The 21,233-nt window shown below is 46.0% G+C and overlaps 1 protein-coding gene across 2 annotated transcripts in view; it reads left to right on the forward strand.

Moving 5' to 3' along the window:
* The window catches only part of LOC146855829 (uncharacterized), a 209,013-nt gene that overhangs the window by 170,020 nt on the left and 17,760 nt on the right, over positions 1–21,233 (forward strand). For both annotated transcript variants that reach the window (XM_085650667.1, XM_085650666.1), the window contains one exon: positions 6,540–6,685. In XM_085650667.1, coding sequence (XP_085506793.1) covers positions 6,540–6,685 — 146 coding nt within the window. The remainder of the gene's footprint in view (positions 1–6,539; positions 6,686–21,233) is intronic.

Here is a 21,233-nt window from a genome sequence, read left to right on the forward strand (position 1 = left end):
TTGCTGTCTGAGCCACATAATAAGTATAGGGCAGGGCCAGGCAAGGCAGGGAGGAGGAGTATTGTGCACTTATAAGTGTGTATGTCTGTTAGGTCGGCCATCTTACGTCGGCCAAACACATATGTGCACTTTTGTTTCTCCAACCGGCTGTGTTACACAGCCTGGTTGGAAAAAAACCACACGCTCAAAGTCACTGTCTGAGCGGTAAACAAGGCCGCTCAGGCCAATCCTGGTGCTTCTCTCATACTGACAGTAGCGTCTGGTTCAGTGGGGAGCCTGTGTCTTGACGCCCATCCTCATCCAGGCCGAACGAGAACAGCAACGAGGAGGCTGGTAGCAGAGGGGCAGGTAAGTCTTTTAAAGAACTATTTTTTAATATCCAACACCCCGTCCTCCCACCCGCCCCACGACGCTAGATGGGTGGCAGCCACCACACAACAAATGTAAGTGTCATTTCAATTGAAAATGTGTTGACTGTAATGGTAGTGCACTACCACACCATGGATACTCCACTCTATGCCCTTACTCTCCACTCTGCAACATGTCCCGCCTCTCCACTCTACGACACACCACTCTACTCCATGCCCCTCACTCTACGACATGCCACTCCAGATTATGTCCTTCCACACAGTTTACCCCACCCCAATTTATCCCAATCTACTCCAGTGTACCCCAATCTACCCCACCCCACTCTGCTCTAATTCACTCCCTCCAGCCCACTCTACCCCAGTCCAATCCACTACTATCCAATCTACCCCACTCAATCCCACCCCAATCTACCCACTCAACCCCACCCCAATCTACCCTACTCCAATCAAATCTACCTCACTCTGTTCCACTCTACCCCAGTCCACCCCACTCCAAACTCCGCTGTAATTTATCCAACTCCTCTCTACTCCTATCTACCACAGTCTACTCTGTCCGAATCTACCCCACCCCACTTCAGTCAAATCTACCCCATTCCCTCTACCAGTATCTACTCCATTGCTCTACCCCACCCCAATGTACCTCACTTAAATCTGCCCAAATCCACCCCAATCTCTCACGCCACTCCAATTTCGACTCCACTCTAATCTATCCAACTCCACTCCACCCCTGCTCACTCTAATAAACTTTTAGCCATGCAGAACAGCAGCCACAATGGTGTACATCATGGCTAAAACACATTGCCAAAGCCAATAGCTCTTGCATAGGCGAGACCTATTGGCTTTACCAATACTTATTGTTCATTACGTTTTGGTAGTTATAGTTTTCTTGTTTCTGCAGATTGCTAATATCCATATCATAGTTAAAGTTTGCCTCTATCAGTGTGAACCATGAATATCAATCCAGAATATCAAGGCATTCAAATATCGAGGACAAAATATTGAATCTAAAATATTGAAAGGTAATATGCCTAACTCCACATATATGTACCATAGTGATATGTATATTTTTGATGCATGTCAATGCAGAGTTAGGAATAGTAAATCCTTACTTTCCTGTGTGCACTTACCTTTCGATATTTTATCCCCTCGATATTCTGTTCATGATGTTTTTCTATGTTGATTTTCTTGAGCTTGATATTTAGTAGGAGGGCCCTCTCGATCTAAACACACATATGTTCATCAATATTTTCTGTCTATGCTTTTGGTCATCGGTAACATCAGATAATTTTGTCCACTTTCAATCAATACCATCAAAATGTTATTTAGAGACCAATGCCTAACTTGTATAACACAAGTGCCAGCACCCAAGATATTTCTCGGGAGGATACTGCAGCTTGCCCTATCTATATGATATGCTCTGCCTTCCAGCTTTAAGAAACCAAAAAATTAAGCACGCTAAAACCAGCGCTGCCAAATTCCAGAATTAAGCTACTTACTGACCATTACACTGCTACAGAGGTGACAATTTTGACTGTACCAGACAGACAGATAGACGGACAGCCCCAATATCTCTTCAATATGTGCAGTGTTCATACATAAGTGTTGGTGCTAAGCATTCAGTGGCGGCTCGCATTGGGCGTGCTGCGGGGCGGGGAGCGGCAGGATGGGGGGTAGTAAACCCGGACATTCGACGGAACGGAGGAAAGTAATTATTACGTTCCTCTGTTCCGTTGTATGTCTGCGTTTACTACCCCCCCTACCATGCCCCTGCCCCACCCCACAGTACGCCCTATGCGAGCCGCTACTGTAAGCATTGGCAACAACCGGCACAAATTCAGCACTGTTAGCGACTTTCTCTGACAACTCTTTCTGCAAGCGTTTTATGATTCCTATCTGCACATCATCAGTGTCACGCCCTGCTATGGCTACTAATGTATTCTGGTGCCTTTTTGGGTTCCTGGTTTTCACTCAAATCTTCCCAGTTTGTATTTGATGGTTTCACACACTTTCATTTTGATTCTCTATTTTCAATCACCCATCTTCACTTGTGAGCCTGAAATCTGCCTAAGTTCCTTCACTGCAGTGATAACTATTAATTCATTCATTGAAATGTCTAATGAGTCTGCTTTGTTTAGTGTGGCTAATTTCATTACAAGACCGGAGGCTACCATTATGCATGACATCTTTTATTGCCACTCCTGCAGCACCTTTAAAGACTTCACAATACGCCAATACACTAGAACTGGAACACACAAGTCCACAAATAGTCCTTCCACCAAACATTCTTCCTCTTTTAATTGCTGCTCCTGTTCAGATTAAGTCATATATTTTTTATTTCATGTGAGAGTGTTTTGAAAAGAGTGTAGAGTTTATTTGGATGAGTTGTAGTGTGGAGCTGGCTTCTAATGTTTGAAAGCATGCTCAAGTTTGAGTGTTGTTGTTAGGAGATTTGAGCTGTAAGATAAAAAAGGAAGTTTAATTATAATTATAATTTAGTAAGCAAGAAGAGAGATTTATTGTTGTATTTGATCCTTATACTGGGAAATGACCGTGTAAACATCCGCATTTTTTTTTTAAAATGTGGTAGCGTTTAATCACCGCAAGCACTGCCCGTGCTTGCGGATGCCGTTTTTTCAAACGCATCATGTCATAGAGTGAGAGCGTCTTGTTGCGGATGCCATGTCATCTCGTATTTCATGTGTGTGATGTTTAAGGAAGAAGTTCGTAGAGCAAGAGCGTCTTGTCACCCTTGCACGCACTCCGAGTGGCCGCGCGGGGCACGTATTAACGTGGCTTAGTCTCGCGAGAGCAAGTCTGCCATTTTGGATTGAGCGGAAATTAATTGATTTAAAAGAGAATAAGCTAGCGCTAGAGGCGGTTGAACGAACCTCTCTAGGCACTTAGTATTCGGCCATCATTTTGCATGTGAGGAGGCTATTTGAGGAAGGAGAAGAGATATTTAAATAGTGCAGGTAAGTCTTTTGGGGGAGAAAAGAGAAGAGTTTTAGAAGAGATTTGGTGAGAATGGAGGAATAAATGTATTTTTGTGGTTAAAAGAGAGATGGAGAGAGATTTGAATTTTGATTTAGAGATTACAGGTAGTAGGGAGAATGAAGAGATAGTTTGTCAGTTAAGTCTGAGAGGGAAGAAGATGAAGATGATAAAAAGGGACATTCAGCAGAGTTTGTAAAAAGGCTTGGTTACATTAAAGGAGTTGGCAAGGATTATAGGTCTTTTGTCATCTTCAGTCCACGCAATTTTTCCAGGACCGCTTCATTATCGTACATTACAGAGATTGAAAGGAGAAGCACAAAGAAGGGGCTTATGGTATGGAGACAGAGTAGCTTGGGATACAGAGGCAAGGAATGAACTTTGTTGGTGGTTAGACAGTATGGAGGCATGGAATGGCCGAGTTATATTTGGTGCAACACCAGATATCGTGATGGAGTCAGATGCACGTTTGGCTGGCTGGGGAGCACGTTTGGGATGTTTGGAAACAGGGGGCGTATGGACAAGAGAAGTTAGATCATATAAATTGCCTGGAATTGATACCAGGTTTATATGCTTTGCAAAGTTTCAAGGAGATAATAAAGGGACATACAGTTTTGATAAGTTTGGACAATGTGTCTGCAGTGACATATATAAATAAGTTGGGGGGGGGACAAAGTCCCAGAATTTAGCAGAACTAGCGAAGTACTTTTGGAATTTTTGCCTAGAGCACAAGGTAGTGGTGAAAGCGGAATATTTACCAGGAGAATTGAATGTGACTGCAGATTGGAGTTCAAGGAATTTGTAGGACTTCAGCGACTGGAAGTTGGACAGGAAATGTTTTGGCAAGATAAACAGTGAGGTGGATCTCTTTGCACGTTAGCTTACGTTTCAATTGGAAGAATACTTCAGATGGAGAGGGTACCCCATGGCAATGGCAGTGGATGCTTTCCAACAGGTGTGGAAAGGGAGGAAGGATATGCCTTTCCTCCTTTCGCAATGATTCAGAGGGAATGTTGAAATTGAGACAAGAGAGGAGTCAGATAGTTCTGGTGACACCATTTTGGGTGTCTCAGGTTTGGTTTCCTTCGGTAATGAAACTAGTGTGTGCAGAGCCCTTGTTGATGCCTGCCAGAATGGGTTTCCTCAGAAATGTATAGGAGGAAAAGCATCCTTTGGTTTCAAGCGGGGTTTTGAACCTTCTTGCTTGGAGAGTGTCAGGAGATCTTTCGAAGTGAAGGGACTTTCAGAAAGGGCTGCAGAATTACTGGAGAAGTCATAGGCTCCTGGAACCAGGAATAAATACAAAGGTCTTTGGAGAATATGGTCTTGTTGGTGCATGGCACGGAGTCTGGATGCCATGGAGGCTCCTGTAGTGGATCTGCAGTATCAACAGGGCATTCACAGGTAGATGGCAGGTCCGTAGGAAGTCATGTGATGTTGTGTAGGGTTATAACGAGTATGAGGATAAGAAAGAGATCCCCTAAGGCTCGTTATAGTGTGTTATGGGATGTATATTCTATGCTATCCTCGTTTTTACAATGGCCAACAAATAGATACTGGGACTTAAAAAGAATATCTGAGAAATTAGCGTGTTTGCTATGTCTAGTGTCATGTAAAAGGGTATTGGATGTAAGGGCGTTGGAGGTAAGCAAGAAAATAGTGGGGCCAAATGGAGTATTTTTTTTAGATTTGTAAAAGGACGAAGCCAATGTCCACATCTGGTTTTATCCTATCTTTGCTGAGGAGAAGAAGTTATGTGTAGTGAATTGTATACAGGAGTATGAGAACAGGGTATTGGAGAATAAGAGGGATGGAGATAGTCAGTTTCTGATTTCATATGTAAAACCCTTCATGCTGTAAGCACTGCTACAATTTCTAGATGGTTCAAGAATGTGATGAGAGAGTGTGGGGGTTGATGTGGAAAGGTTCAAGTCTCATTCTCTGCGTGGTGCAATGGCGAGTAAGATGTATTTATCAGGTGGTCGCTTAGAAGAAATATTAAAAGCAGCAGACTGGGGGAATGCAGGGTCTTTTGCGAAACATTATTTTTGACCCATTAGACATGTTTCAAATGATGTGTTAAGAGGCTTTGAACATGCATAATGGTAGGCACAGGTCTTGTAATGAAATGACAATTCTCCAAGCTTGGCGTAATGAGAATCAAGATTTCATTAAAGACACGGAGGCTAACATTATCCCACCCTCCACAGCCCAATTTGGTTGTGGTTTAGTTACATATGATATTTGTTTTAATGATGGTTGTTACTTAAATATATAAAAAAAGAAGTTTTGATGGGCATAAAGGATCAGATTGATGTTTATTGGTTTTGTTTTTATGCAGAATGAAGGGCGGCGTTTTGTTTTGAGGTTGTTTCGAAGAAGAAGAGTATTCGAAAGAAGATCCAGTTCACTGCATTAAAAGAGGAAGAATGTTTGGTGGAAGGAATATTTATGGACTTCTGTGTTCCAGTTCTAGTGTATTGGTGTATTGTGAAGTCTTTAAAGGTGCTACAGGAGTGGCAATAAAAGATGTCATGCATAATGGTAGCCTCCTGTCTTGTAATTAAATCTTGATTCTCATTACACTAAGCTTGGAGAATCTCTATTTTCCACACATTTTCACCCTGGACCTTACTTTTGTTACACGCCAACTCGGTACTCCCAGGTTCGTATTGGATCTTGCTTCACCCCATACCCCAGCGCCACGAATGTAGGTGCTACATGCACCCCTTCACTTCACGAAATCAGCTTTGCACATAATTAACACTTTTATTCATAGCATGATTAAACGAGGATGCCGATTATACAGTGATAAAGACTTGGATGCAGCACAAATTGTAATTGCTACATAAGTATGGATTGGATCACCCTTTGCCCAGATCAATCAAACGGATAGAATCCCTTCCAATATGATCTGATGGCACCCTGCCCAGGGTAAGCCCCAGCGGGACATGGTTACTTGCAATACAAATTAGCTACCTTGCATGGTCACAAGTAGTTTACAGCCCATCCTACTTAGCAGGTGATTTCCAGTTTGGGTTCCTGACATTTTTGGACTTTAATCTTTCGTCTATGTAGATCCTTATTTCAGTGCACAATAAAGCTGACGCAATGATTTTCAGTTTGCGTGACTGACATTTTTGGACGCTAATCTTTCTTCTATGTTGATCCTTATTTCAGAGCACAATAAACCTGACGCATTGGAGGAAGCGCTCGTAGACCTCATCCCTCGTGAAACCTGCAACAGTACCACCTGGTACAATGGCGTCCTCATGACTCATCAGCTGTGCGCTGGCAATGAAAAGGGTCACATTCCTATCTGCCAAGTAAGGTGTCTTCAGTAATCTGATTAATTCATTATTTTAAAACTTCGGGGTCCTTTGTTAAAATGAAGCGGGTGTCCATGTGAGCTCTACGGGAATGAGCATAGTCAGCCGTTGAATAAAGCGAGGACCGCTGACATCAGAGGGTATATAGGAGAGTAATGGAATTTCGGCTTGGCTCACAGGGGTATTTTTTGCTTGCATGCCTTGCTTGCCGGTGATGCTTATTTTAATGTGTTTTCTCCCTTATTGAAGGAGATCTAGTCAGAGATTGAAATGTTGCATTCATCCAGTTTATTCAAGGTAAATATTGATGTGAAGGTTCCCGGAAAAAAAAAATCTGAGCACAATAATTCTTATTTTTCTTTTTTTTTATATTGTATTTGTGCGCAGCTGCTCACTTGAATCAGCTCAATAAATATAGTAAATTGATACCTCCAAAATAATTGGTTTCATGTCAAACTATGGATAATAATAGATTTTTTTTCTTTTCTTTATTCCGTTAAATAAATCACTATAAAAATATAAAACATGCTAAAAACATAGTAAAAACCAATACAAAAACAAAAACAAGACTCGTAATACAGAATATATAAAAAGCAAGTCAGACTATCAGCAAAAAACATTTTAAAATAGACAATAGATAAGAAACGAGTCAACCTGTTAACAGGTACCAGATAATGCTTCAATTGCTTACCGGTAATTGCATTACTCTGAGTCCTCTTCCCTCGCTTCTATTCATTACATACATGAGGCATTCCTGCCTCACCAGACACCCATACCAGGTGATTCTCTATCGCTGAATAAAAATCCCCCTCTCCCTCCATCCTTCTGTAATACCACATAACTGGACACCACACCAATTAATGGTTGTCCTGGACTACCAGTGAGGGAGGGATGTAATGAACAGAAGTGAGGGAAGAGGACTCAGAGAAATGCAATTACTGGTAAGTAATTGAAGCATTACCTCATCCTCCCTCCCGTGCTTCCCTTCATTACATTCATGAGATGTACAAAGACAAACTGGACCACCAAATTGGTAATGCACAAAAACATGTTTATTAAATAATACAGACAGAAAGTAAAGCACCACTATTCCGCCCCCCTAGCGGATAATACTTTATACTCCAACACCTCAGACCGGTCCACCTTCTGCACAATCTGGTAATGAGAGACGGAAGTCAAAGGGGAAGCCCAGGTGACCGCCCAGCAGATCTCAGAAACATGGACATCAGCACAAGAGTTAGCCATAGACCTTGTGGACCGACCCTTGTAGGCCAGAGAAATTAGAGTCTGAACTGACCGACTCAAGGAATGCCACCCTATCCAAATTAATCAGGAGAGCCGTCCTCCCATCCAAACAATGCAGCCTTATTGCCTCCTCAGAAGAAGGAGACTCGAAAAAGGAGAGCAAAATCAACTCCTGATCCCGATGGGACTGGGAATCAACCTTAGGACGAAAGTAAAGGACAGGCCTCAAAATGATTCTACCCCTACAAAAAGGATGCTTAAAAGACAAAGCGCACAGTTCACACAAATGCTGAGTGGAGGAAATACCGAATAAAAAGAAAGACTTAAGGGACAACAAACACAAATCCACAGAGTCCAGGGGTTCAAACAGAGGAGCCATCAATGTCCCAAAAGCAAAGAAAGATCCCACCAAGGGAAGTGCTTCAGAGAAGAAGGAAGAACATTATTCAACCCCTTGAAAAGAATCCCCACCAAACTAACGGGATCAGACAGATTTTTCCAAGAACTCTGAAAAGCCTTAATTGCAGCACACTGGAGTTTAAGAGAGCCAACCTTCAACCCAAAAAAAAACCCTCTTGCAGAAACAGCATCACATCCTGCAAGGTAAAAGAAGCAGGGCCCAAACCCTTACCCCAATGCCATCTACTGAAAGAACTCCAGAGACGAAAGTGAGACTTATTGGTAGAGGAGCACCTAGCAGCCTGCAGAGTCGAGGCCAAAGTAGCCGGAACCCCCTTATGCAATAGACTTAGCCGTTCAACCTCCAAGACACCAAGCACATCCTGGACAGAACATCGTGCTGTAAGACAGGGAACACCAAGGGAGAGGGAGTCAGGGGCAACAACCACTCCACCTCCCTCCTCATCTCCAAGAAGAGGAAACCAAGAGACCTGGGGCCAAACTGGGGCAACAAGAATGACCGATGCTCCCAACCTCCCCCTGTTGCCACTGGCAGGAAAGAGCGTCCACAGCCCAAGCTCCAGGATCCAAGAGCAAGACAGAGGCACCTTGGCATTGAGAAGCTACACAAAAGTTCCTAAAGGAGGCAAAAATCCACTGACCACGGAATGGCCCTGCTGAGAGAGTACAACAGAGTATTGGAGACCCCTTGAATATGGATCTCAGACACCACCAACGGATGAGACTCCGTCCAACTAAACAAACTCTCGGCCACCAAAGCCAGAGAAGGAGACCTGCCCCCCACACCTGTTCACATAAGCCACCATTGTCACGTTGTCTGTCCTGACCAGAATAACCGCACCTTTCAGAAACTGAGAGAAGGCCCTCAGAACCAAGCGGACAGACTCCAACTCCCTCCAATTCAAATACCTCCTGCTCTGAGACTGGGACCAAGAGCCCTTGACCTGACGCACCTCCATCTAGGCCCCCAACCCAACAGACTAGCATCTGTCATAACAATCAAGGGAGGGAAGAGAGACAACCCTCTCAAACATGATCTGTGCCAAGCCACCAAACCAGGTCCACCCAGATCAATGCGCCAGGATGTGAGCCATCAATTTGTGCAAATCAAAGCGAGCCCAGAGAACCAGAAACACCGCTGCAGACAGATCCCCCTGAACCTGGAGCCAACGAGCTGCCACCTGGACGGTCCGGGACAAAAGACCCAAAATGTGGGACCGGATCTTCGTCACCTGCACCTCGGGCAATGTGACTACTCAAAAATCGGTACGAAACCTTGCCCCAATAAAGACACGGTTCTGGGCCAGAACAAGGCATGATTTTTCTGGTTTGATACGAAAACTGTGCTACTGCAAAATATCCAGTACCACCCGTGTGTCTGCGAGCCAACAGGCTTGAGGTAGCATGAACCAACCAGTTGTCAAGGTAAGTGTGAGAAGCTGGCCTGGTATATGATGTCCACTTTTGTGGGCATCTTGCACCAGTCCAGACAACACGTATGGTGATTTGAGAGGTCTGAGACAACCTTAGAAAGCTCTCTAAGTGGTGGAGAGCAGCTTTCATACTTAGTCCAGAAGGAGTGTAAAGCAGCTTGTTTTACCAGAATGCAATCTTATAGTATAGATTGCGTGAAAAATGACCACACAAGGTATTTATAAAAATATGTATTTATTATACAATACTCTCTAATATGTTTAGATATCTCCTACATGGAGATAAACACAATGCACACAATACTTTGCATAGAAATACAGTAAATAGCTTAAAATACACAGTGGACTCCAGGGGGGGGGGGGTTCCAAACCATTCTAAGAAAGTGGTACAAGGACCACGACCCGGGTCAAGACAATGTCAAGAGGACTCAGAAATGCTGGGACCCAAGGAACTACCCAAGATGAGCAGATAGTGACCCCACGGAAAATGTGTGCAGTTTGGGAACACGGCCGCGTGCTCTGTACAACTCTACGTGTAAGTCGATGTTGGATTTTTGAAGATTAAGGACCCTTCCCAGTGGACTCTGAAGAATCCCTGTGGAAGACAGAAGGTTGGAGAGCCACCCCACCCATGTTACCTAGACCAGGGAAGCCGCATGCCTAGGTGTGAAGTGGCGTCGGAAACTGACTTCGAACCCAATGGAGGACTTCAGGAAAGTGCCGCTGCTGACGAAGGAGAAAGTGTCCGGTGGAATCCGAAGGTGGATTCTAGATGAGAGATACCTGAAAGCAGAGAGGACAGAGTCTATGTCACTCAGGAGTCGGGTGGTGCAGGAGAGGGGACGATGACATTGACTCTGCAGCTGTGAGGCCCAGGCGACGCTGAGGAAGCCCAGGCACCGTGAACAAGCTGTTCCATGAAGGATGTCGAGTACTGAAGGGTCGGTGTCCGGCAGGTGCACCAACAAGCCTTGAGAAATGCAACCCACGCAGGAGTTGAAGAAGGAGCAACGTCGGGACCAGCAAGGTCCAGGGGACTCACCACAATCAGGGGAATCAGGGCAGGCCCCGAGCAATCATGGGAGCGCAAAGAAACAAAGGTGACCCTCAAATGGGCCCACAGGCCAGAGGCACTGGAGTCGCGAGAGGACCTCAAGCAGCTCACCAAAAGATGCAGGCCATGGTTCACATGATGTGTTGTGGATGAAGACTTTGCTCACTGGAGATGCAGGAGGTTGGGGCTACTTGGAGCCCGAAAATCTTCTTGGAAGTAAACCAACCAGACTTTGTAACTGCAGGTTGACATGGTGCACGGGAGTTCGGTTATTGCAGCCCCCACGAGGGATACTGGCCTCAAGCTTGGTGAGAGGGCGGGGCAAGCCTCGGGAGCTGTGGAAAACCACTACCTGTGTTGAGGAGCCTTACGAAGTCCGGAGGAGCTCAGAATTAGCAGACCAGTCAACTTACTTGTGGTGTCTGCAAATGCAGGGGAGTGACTCCTTCACTCAAAGGGAGATTCCTTCAGGTGTCTTTGATGCCCACAGGCCTTGGAAGGTTCCTGTATGGTGCACAGCCACAGACGATGCAGCAGACTGGAAGGGAGACAAAGTCGAGTCCAAATTAAATCTAGAGTACCCATACGGTAGAAGAAGAAGTGGTGTAGGGTCTGAATTTTGTCCCACGACAAATCTAGGGACCTACACCAAGCTAAGCCCTTAAGTACCCTAAGGAAAGGGTTGGAATGATTCAGGGGACCCTCCTAGAGAAGGCTCTGGACAGGAGGGAGGTTACTCCAATGTCCTTTGTCCAGTTTTGCTCCACTACAGGAGCCTATGGCTCCCAGGACTGGTCTGAACTGGACTATGCACCGGGTTCACCAAATGTGCCCCTCATGCAGACTGAGTGGCTTTGGCAAGCACACCCATCCTACCCCAATACACTAAATCCTGACTGGGAGGTGGTCACACCTCCCTGTGACAGGATGCCTATTGTTCTGCCTGCCCCTGCTCAAGCTTGGCTCAGTAGCAGGAGGGCAGAATCGTGTCTCTGGTCGGTAGCAACCATTTTGTGCTGACCGGGTCAAGAAAGCTGGTACCGGGAACACCGATAGCCTAACAAAGGGCTCTTCCGGTGCTTGCAATCATACCTCCCACACCATTTACGGTGTGGTGGTATATTCCAACATGTTTGATACCAAACATGAAAGAATTTGTTGCAGCCAGTTTCGAGATGGTCGTCGCGTAATTACGCGTGCCCCTTTGAATAGAATATGGCTGCTTCACTGGCAACCCGGGAGAATGGACACTGTAGGCTGTAGGGGTGTCCTGCTCATGCAGGGGCACCCTCTCACTTAGAACCAAGCAACCTGCCTTCACGATTGCAAAGTCCTGCCTTAGGGGTGTCTAATTGGTTTTAAGTGCAGTGACCCTAGATATAAGAAACCTATATCTTTAGTAATTGGTGCTAGCACCAGCTTACACAGGCTGCAATTGCAGGCATGTAGTTCCATTTTGAATGGTCTCCCATGGGTGGCATAATGCATGCTTCAGCCCATGGGGACCTCTGTTACCTATGCCCTGGGTACCTTAGTACCTTACACTAGGGACTGATAATGGTACCCCAGTATCCAATCTGGGATGTACCTAAGTACTAACCACAACAATTTAAGGGAGAAAGCAGATAGACTGGGGTCCTGATTAGCAGGATCCCAGTCGGACTAGTCAATAACAGCTTAGCATCAGTCAACAAGTGGGGGTAACCATAGAAGCAGATCCTACTTTCCTACAGTAAGGATGAAGAAAGATCCCCCGATGGTGGACCACCCTATCGCAAACCTCAGAAACCTCGGAAGATCTAGAGCCATGGGCACATGGAGGTAAGCGTCTTGATGGTCTATGGATGTCATAAAGTCTCGGACACTGACCAAGGGAATTATGGACTGCAAGGTCACCATCTTGAAATAATTGGTCCTAACCCATCCATTCACTCTCTTTAGGTCCAGAACCGGCCTGAAACCACTGGACACCTTCTGAACCAGAAAAAGAATTGAATAGCAACCCAGTCCCTGTTCCTCCACAGGAACCAGAACAATTGCCCTCTTCTCTAGAAGAGCCAGAACCCCTTCCAGAAGAGCCCTCCTCTTCCCTTGGGATAGGAGTAAGGATGGTGCCCCAGCCGGGTGGTAGAGTGACAAAGATGATACGATAGCCTGACAATGTTCAAAGCCCAACGACCCCTCACATCCCGACTCCAGGCATCCATGAAAAACTAAAACCTTCCGCCCACAGGAATTGACACCTCCCTGCAACAGTTGTCAGGAATTCCGCTTGAAGGAATCATGCTGATCCTTGGCACCCGCCGTGGCCGACTACTTTTTCGGCTATAACTTCCTCCGATGCTCCGAAAAAGGCTTGGAGGGCTTTTGGGAAGAACAAAATGAAGAAGAGGAAGGAGGCAGATCCCAAAAGCGATTAGAAGAAGAAGACACCTTCCCTATGTGCAGTAGAGCATGCTTACGATCCTTGAAAGTCTTGGTAATCATGCTGTCCAATTGATCCCCAAACAGCAATTTACCCTCAAATGGATCTTCAGGAGAGAACACTTCTCAGAAAAGTCCACCTTCCAATCACATAGCCACAAATTCCTCCGAGCTAACACCACGAAACCAGTCACCATGGCAAAAGACTTCAAGACAACCGATGACATGTCCACCAGCAACTTGGCCTGCTGCTCCATATGAACCAGCAGCTTAGAACAATCTAACAATCTAATGCTGTGGCCAACTTCTCAAAGTCTGAAACAAGAGACTGAGTTGCATACGCTGAATAAATACCAGCCTTTAAAGTCAGATTCTCTATGGAGAAAGCCTTCCTAAGCGCCCCCTCAATATTTTTGCCTGTAGCATCAGAAGGAAAACAATCCTCAGGATTAATCGCTGTATGACCAGAGTGTCCAAAATGGCATCCACTTTAACTGAGTGTGGAAGAGAGTCCTCCCCCTCCTCCAGTGAATACAGCTTTTGTAGAAATTGTGGAACCGAAGAGCATTGCAGGTCACGCCATTCACCAGTTATCAAGTCCTTGATTCGGCCGTGAAATGGCATAGGAAAAATGGGAGGCTTAACATACTGTGGGAACATGCCTTCCGCTGCCTCAGAGGATGAGAAAGGCGTAAACCCCAAATTCTCCCGGATATGCTGCAGAATGTCCTGGTTCTCCTCTCTATGCACAAATTTCCCAGTAGAGGTGGATGCGTGGTCAGTCTCTGAAGCTGAGGAGTCCCCAGAGGGGGAGTCCACTAGACCCTCAGCCGAATGAGAGCCCCTGCGCCTGGGCTTAGCTCTGTCATTCAGAGCTCGGGCCACAGCAGCTTCAAATTTCGCCTGAACCTCAGAGGCAGAGAGCAAAGCAGAAGGATACGCAAGGCCCCTAAACCTTCTCCGGCAAGCAAGAATCAGCTCATCCTCCTCAGAAGAGGACAAAACATGCTTGCGCTTGGATGCATGATTCCCCACCATCATAACAGTAAAGAACACAGAGCAGGGAGCCCCTTTAAATAGGCAGAAACCGCCCTCAAGGGACCAATCAGTAATAGAGACACAAAGGAAATATGTCACAGTACCAATAAGGTAGGTGGTAAAAAAAGTAACCAATCCTCCAGGTACACAAGCTCATGAAAAAACTAATAAAAAACAGCCTCACGCGAGGCCCTTACTGTAATTAGCGAGGAGCTATGCCGTCTCCTATTCACTGCAGTCTCCCTGGCTGGCCACTGACCCGGAAGCACAGCTCCAGCCACCACAAGCCAGTAACTCCATCAACCTGACTCACAAGCAAACGCGCTGGCAAGGAGCAAACCGTGACTCCCAGGCACGGCACCGCAAGGCCATCGCACTGATCAGGCCGACCCCGCCGTGTCCAACCAGCATACCAAAATTGGCCAAAATCCCAAAAAGAAACATATAAGGACCACAGCACTGCACACGGCCGGTGCGTGGTACACACGTACTACTATAAGGTAAGACAGTGAAAAAGCAGGAGGATAGAGGGGAAGGGGGATTTTTATTTGGTGATCGGGAATCACGTGGTATGAGTGTCTGGTGAGGCAGGAATGCCTCATGTATATAATGAATAGAAGCAAGGGAGGGACGATGAGGTTATCCAATGTGTACAGGTTCCAATAAAAAAAAAAACCATTCTTTAGGAACACCAGAAGCATTATGTTCAGACACCTCAAATTTTTACCACACTGCTCAAAAATTGACCCATACATATACATATGTGAACATTCCCCAACATGGAAAGGAAGAGCATGGCCGGTCTCACTTGAACCACCTGCAGCTGTTCGGGAGTGCTGCTGACGACCGGGCTTGGCTCCGCTGTGCTTCCTGTCCTCCTCCTCTGTGATTTGCGAGCCGGGCTTAGCTCCGCTCTGGGTCTGGCCGGGCTTGGCTCCGCCGGGCCGTTGCTAACTACAGTCCCCAGCAGCCCCAGCGTGGCAAGGACGCCGCTGACGACGAACTGAAGGCGCAAGGAGGCGCTTAAAGGCTTCCCTGGTGCTGAGTCCAGGGGGAACCACCTGCAGCTGTTCGGGAGTGCTCCTGACGACCGGGCTTGGCTCCGCTGTGCTTCCTGTCCTCCTCCGTGATTTGCGAGCCGGGCTTAGCTCTGCTCTGGGTCTGGCCGGGCTTGGCTCCGCCGTGCCATTGCTAACTACAATCCCCAGCAGCCCCAGTGTGGCAAGGACGCCGCTGACGATGAACTGGAGGCGCTTAAAGGCTTCCCTGGTGCTGAGTCCAGGGGGAACCACCTGCAGCTGTTCGGGAGTGCTGCTGACGACCGGGCTTGGCTCCGCTGTGCTTCCTGTCCTCCTCCGTGATTTGCGAGCCGGGCTTAGCTCCGCTCTGGGTCTGGCCGGGCTTGGCTCCGCCGGGCCGTTGCTAACTACAATCCCCAGCAGCCCCAGCGTGGCAAGGACGCCGCTGACGACGAACTGAAGGCGCAAGGAGGCGCTTAAAGGCTTCCCTGGTGCTGAGTCCAGGGGGAACCACCTGCAGCTGTTCGGGAGTGCTGCTGACGACCGGGCTTGGCTCCGCTGTGCTTCCTGTCCTCCTCCGTGATTTGCGAGCCGGGCTTAGCTCTGCTCTGGGTCTGGCCGGGCTTGGCTCCACCGGGCCGTTGCTAACTACAATCCCCAGCAGCCCCAGCGTGGCAAGGACGCCCCTGTGACGACGAACTGAAGGCGCAAGGAGGCGCTTAAAGGCTTCCCTGGTCCCTCGTCCCGCGGGACGCGCGCGGGCGCGCCCGGGAGAAGCCCGGGACAAGGGCGTGCCCTCTGTGGCCCTCAGAGGCCTGAAGAGACTGGACTGGGCCCGAGACCCTGGTTTTCGTGAACTGACCCCTCTTTTTTAAAGTAACAAGTGAGACTTTAATTCTTTTTAACATTTATGTATAGTCGCATTGCAACTTAAACACGTATTGTTTCTATTTAGGAGGTCTAAGGCTAAAAAAAACTGCAACGGGCCATTGTACTATTGACAATTACATGGTAAAAAAAGTCACTCAGATCAACAGTGAACGTCGGGCATCTCTAGGGAAAGGGCCCCCTGCAACAGCACTGGTTGAGACGCCGCCTCTGATAGCGATGGTCGCTGAGGGAGAGGCCAGCGTCAATGGTGCTGCTAGAGAAAACCCGGTCACACCGATTGTGGTAAGGGCTGAGGTCCATTTAGAACACCAAGATACATCCAGTGAGGATTTGGAGGAAGTTCCACCAGCTATAAGGCCGGTACGCAACTGTAGGCGAACACAGATAAAAGGGGGTGGGAAACAGAAGAAAAAAACTACTGCTGTAGATTCTGCTATTGTTAATGTCCCACTTAATAATCCCTCTGTGTTTACTGGAAACAAGGAGAATAACTTAAATGCTAATATTGCACAACTGGTTGCCCTCATAAAAAACCTCAAGTCTAAATTGGAATCTAAGGTAGAGGAGGCTATCAGACCTTTAACCACCAAGATAGACACTCTAACAGCAGAGGTGTCCAGGCTTGGTGGCCTGGTATCTTTGTACCAGGCTGCAGTTACTGGATTAAGGGATAACCCTGGGGAAGGCAGGCAGGCAGGGATGGTGCGGGGAAAAACTCAGTCAAATTCCATTAATACGACGGCAGTACCTACCACCGTGAGTAGGGCACCAACAAAAGCAACCACACCAGCCACCCAAGTAACTATGGATCCACAGATTCAATCTAACCCTGTTTCAAGACAGGGAACAGATAGCAGGCCGCACAGGAGTAAACGCTATCTTAACCTACCGCTTGACTGTGCGCCATTTGTGGTAGTCCTAACTAATGTCCCACCCTGCGGTACTCATCCTGCCTCACCCTATGACGAGTCTCATGCCTCACTTAAAAACAAAACAGTGTCCTGGCTTAATAAAAACTGTGGCTTCCCAATTGCATATTCTGATCAGATAGTGGCAGTCAGGCGGGTGAACTGGGTGGGCCCATTGAAAAAAATGGGAAGCGGAGACTGCATTGTTGTGAACTTCAAACATCCCCAACATGTGGCCACCGCTCTCTTAAGAGCTTCGTCACTGATATATAATGAGAGCAGTATATGTGTTCGACCTCTGGGGTACTTCTATGCCCATCTCTGTCATAACTCCCCCCAACAAAGGTTGTTTAGTCCAGTGGCTGAAACTCAGACCCAGGTCATGGACACCCGCTTTCAGTATAATATTGTTAACCCGAGGGGATTTGAAAACGTTACCAACACACAGAACAGACCTAATTTTTTGGCCCAACCTAATTCTGGGTTTAACATCAACACACAGAACAGGTACAACCTTCTATCTGGCCTGGACATGTGTGACTGACATGAGATCCCTGTGGGTCAGGGCATCTCAATCTCAGATGAATTGGTACCTATTCTGAACTCACAGGATAAAAACTGTGGTAGCAATGTTGTCTCGTGGAACATTGCGGGGTTGGCTGCAAAAATGGCAGACATAAATTGGGTCAACTACATTAAGCAATTTAAAGTTATCTGCCTACAAGAGACATGGCTGGTTGAATGTGATCTTTTTCTAGAAGGGTACAAGGCCTTCTATGTCCCTGCCACACCATCATTAAGAGGCAGACCTAAGGGTAGACTGGTGATTTTTGTTTCTATCCTTGTTACCTGTAAAATCAGTAGAATTGATGCAAATGATCCTGGTATGATGGGTTTGGTTTTAAATGGGGAACACTGCCGAGTATGTTTAGTGAATTTTTATAATGCTGCCAATGTCACTTCAGTATCTAACTCCGTATCTGTCCTGCATGCTTTTCTCACTTCCTCTCTAAAGGATTTTAATCACAACCTCATGATTGTGGTGGATCTCAATGTCCACTTGTGTGGAGACCCTCTGCACAAATGCATAAATGATTTAAGTTGTGAGCGTATGGAGGGACTCCACCTGGATCACACAATGGCTGGGGAACTATGCAATGCTCTCCTTGATAACCTGGACCTCTCCCTGGCCATGACACTCAGGGATCCATTTAAATGTTTTGATATTCCCACCTTTAAGGGGCAGGGGAGGGGCACCTTTATTGATCACATGCTGTTGTCAGCGACACTGCTGCCTTTTTTAGATTCGTTTGATATTGTCCCAAGCGAATTCAGTGACCATAATCCTTTAACAATCCGTCTGAAGGGACCTTGGTTTACTAAGGAAAGACAGTTATGTAACTCCGGGAGGCTGGGCACCACAATGGTCAATGGTGACTCTAGATTTACTGTATAAAAACATTGTAGACACATGTACTGAGGATATTGTGAACTGCACTCAGGTGGGGGCAGACCCACGACGGGTTCTCACTGCTTATCAAAATCTGTCGGAGAAGGTGTCAGAACTGATGTTGGTTCCAGCAAAGATGAGTGTGGAAAAATGTGGGCCAAGATGGTTCAATTATGATTGCTCCAAAGCTGCTCGTAACCTCAGGCTAGCACTGGCAGCTATTCCGAGAGTGCAGGAAAATGTCAAACTGTGCCGTATAGAATATAAGTCCATTCTTAAATCCCATAAGGAGTCGCTAAGAGTAGAAGCGTGGAATGAGTTACTTGTTCCCTCTACCTTAAAATCCAGCACCAGATTTTGGACAATAATTAAAAAAACATTCCTGGTAGAAGACCCGGGTAATGGTCTGGACTGTTGTATTACCAAGGAAGAGTGGGAACTTCACTTCAAACAATTATACTCTTCTGGGTTACCTGTTACAGCTGAGAAATTGCTTGATGCTAGGGGAGGTGCTATTAGGTTTACTAATGGTGAAGTTATGGTGGCCATTGAAGGACTTACTGCTAGAAAAGCCCCAGGGCCTGATGGGATCCCCCCAGACTTGTATAAGTCTGATCCACACTTTTGGGCGCCCATCCTGGCTGCAGTATTTAATGCAGCTGCCAAAGTGGGCTGTCCTATCTCCTGGGGACTATCAACGATTGTTCCCGTTTTAAAAAAAAGGAGATAAGGGCAGTCCTCACTGCTACCGGCCAATCTCATTAATTGACTCCATGGTCAAAATTATGGGGAGAATTCTACTACAGAGAATAACATGCTGGGCGACTGAAAATAACATCATGTCGATTTCTCAGTATGGTTTCTGTGGGGGGCGCTCCACCATAACCCAGTGCCTTAACCTCTTCCTTGTATTGAGCAAATATACCACTGTACAGAGGGGAACTGTCCATCTTGCCTTCATGGACCTTTCTTCAGCCTTCGACTGTGTTAACAGGGGGGGCTGTGGAGGTCCATGAGGGAGAAAGGTGCGGATCCAGGGATAGTCAACTTTCTGGTGGATATGCACAGTAATACCAGTGCTAACGTCAGATATTCTGTAAATGGGGACACCACTGGTAATTTTGACATAAAGAAGGGAGTGCGTCAGGGTTGCATTCTTGCCCCCTTCCTTTTTAATTTGTATATTAATGATTTAGATGATTATTTACAGAATGTACAGGCAGACTGCCCTAGAGTCGGCAGGCGGGGTATTCCAGTTCTTTTATACGCAGATGATGCGGTTTTAATTTCAAGAACGGAGAAGGGACTCCAGGCGCTTTTAAATGCTTTTAACATTTTTATGTCTGACCGAAATCTATTGGTCAACAACTCCAAATCATACATAATGCATATTGGCCATAAACCCAAAAATAATTTTATTTTTAAATTGGATGATGTCCCAATACCAGTCACAGAAACATTCTCATATTTTGGTGTCCTGTTTGATACCAAGCTTAACTGGGGTCCACACCTGGCCAAAAAGAAAGGTGAACTGACAAGGGCTAATGCTTCTGTTTTTAACTTTGCGACAAAACTGGGTAAGAAGCCAACTAACGCAATGATTAAGCCTTACAATGCCAAATCTGTTGCTACAGCTGCATATGGTAGCGAACTTTGGGGATATGTGGCTGGAGAACAGTTGCAGGTTGTCGAAAACAATTTCCTAAAACGTCTACTTTGTGTCCCCACCAGTACACCCAACCTGACAGTACATGAAGAACTGGGAATCCAGTATCTAAGTGATATTTTTTCCTTAAGGCCTCTGATTTGTTTGGTGAAACTGTGGATAAATCAGGACATACCTCTTACCCATTTGATTGTAAGAGATCTTGTATCTCAGGACAAACACATGTGTGTCCCCTGGTTAAAATATCTGAAAACCTGCTTTTCCAGGCTAGGCCGCCTGAATTTGTTTGAAAATCCTAGCGGAATTGTAAAGGGGGATATAACAGCAATCAAACAAGCCTTCTATAAGGACAAGTTGGCTCAAAGGGAAAGTGAGGAGTTTATGAAACCAAGAATTAGGAAATATGTGATGTTAAAAACTTGTGAAAGCATGGAGCCATATTTAATGAGTAATTTCACCTCTCATGAGAAATTCTTGTTGACTAGGTTTAGATTTGACATCTTCCATCATCTTTTAATTCGACCGAAGTCAGACATTTTTAATAAGGTTACAGCACCCTGTGGCTGCGACGGGAAGTCTCCTCAGGATATGCTGCATTTTATGTTTTTATGTAGGTTTTATGAATATCCCCGCAAACGTTATCTTGTTGCACTCTTAAGGAAACTTAATTTTAACCAAATCAAACCTGCCTTTTTCTATTTGCAGCTTTTGTACAGCGATAGTGTCTTACAGGTTGAAGAATTTTTTTAATTAACCGTCAAATTAAGGAACTGCCTAGACCAATGATGTTGTACTTACTATCTGCACTTTACCATGTATCTGGATCAAGTTATTGGCAATGGGCTACGTGTAATATGATTTTTGTATGTGACTATGAATTATTGTAATAGTATGAATGTTTTTAATCGTATTGTATATATGTGCACTTTTATGGTGTGAAATATAACCGAATAAAGTCTCTATTGATTAAATTTAGCCTCCTTCAGAACTGGAATAA

Source organism: Triturus cristatus, chromosome 4_1 (genome assembly GCF_964204655.1).
Source record: "Triturus cristatus chromosome 4_1, aTriCri1.1, whole genome shotgun sequence".
Taxonomy (NCBI): Eukaryota; Metazoa; Chordata; class Amphibia; order Caudata; family Salamandridae; genus Triturus; species Triturus cristatus.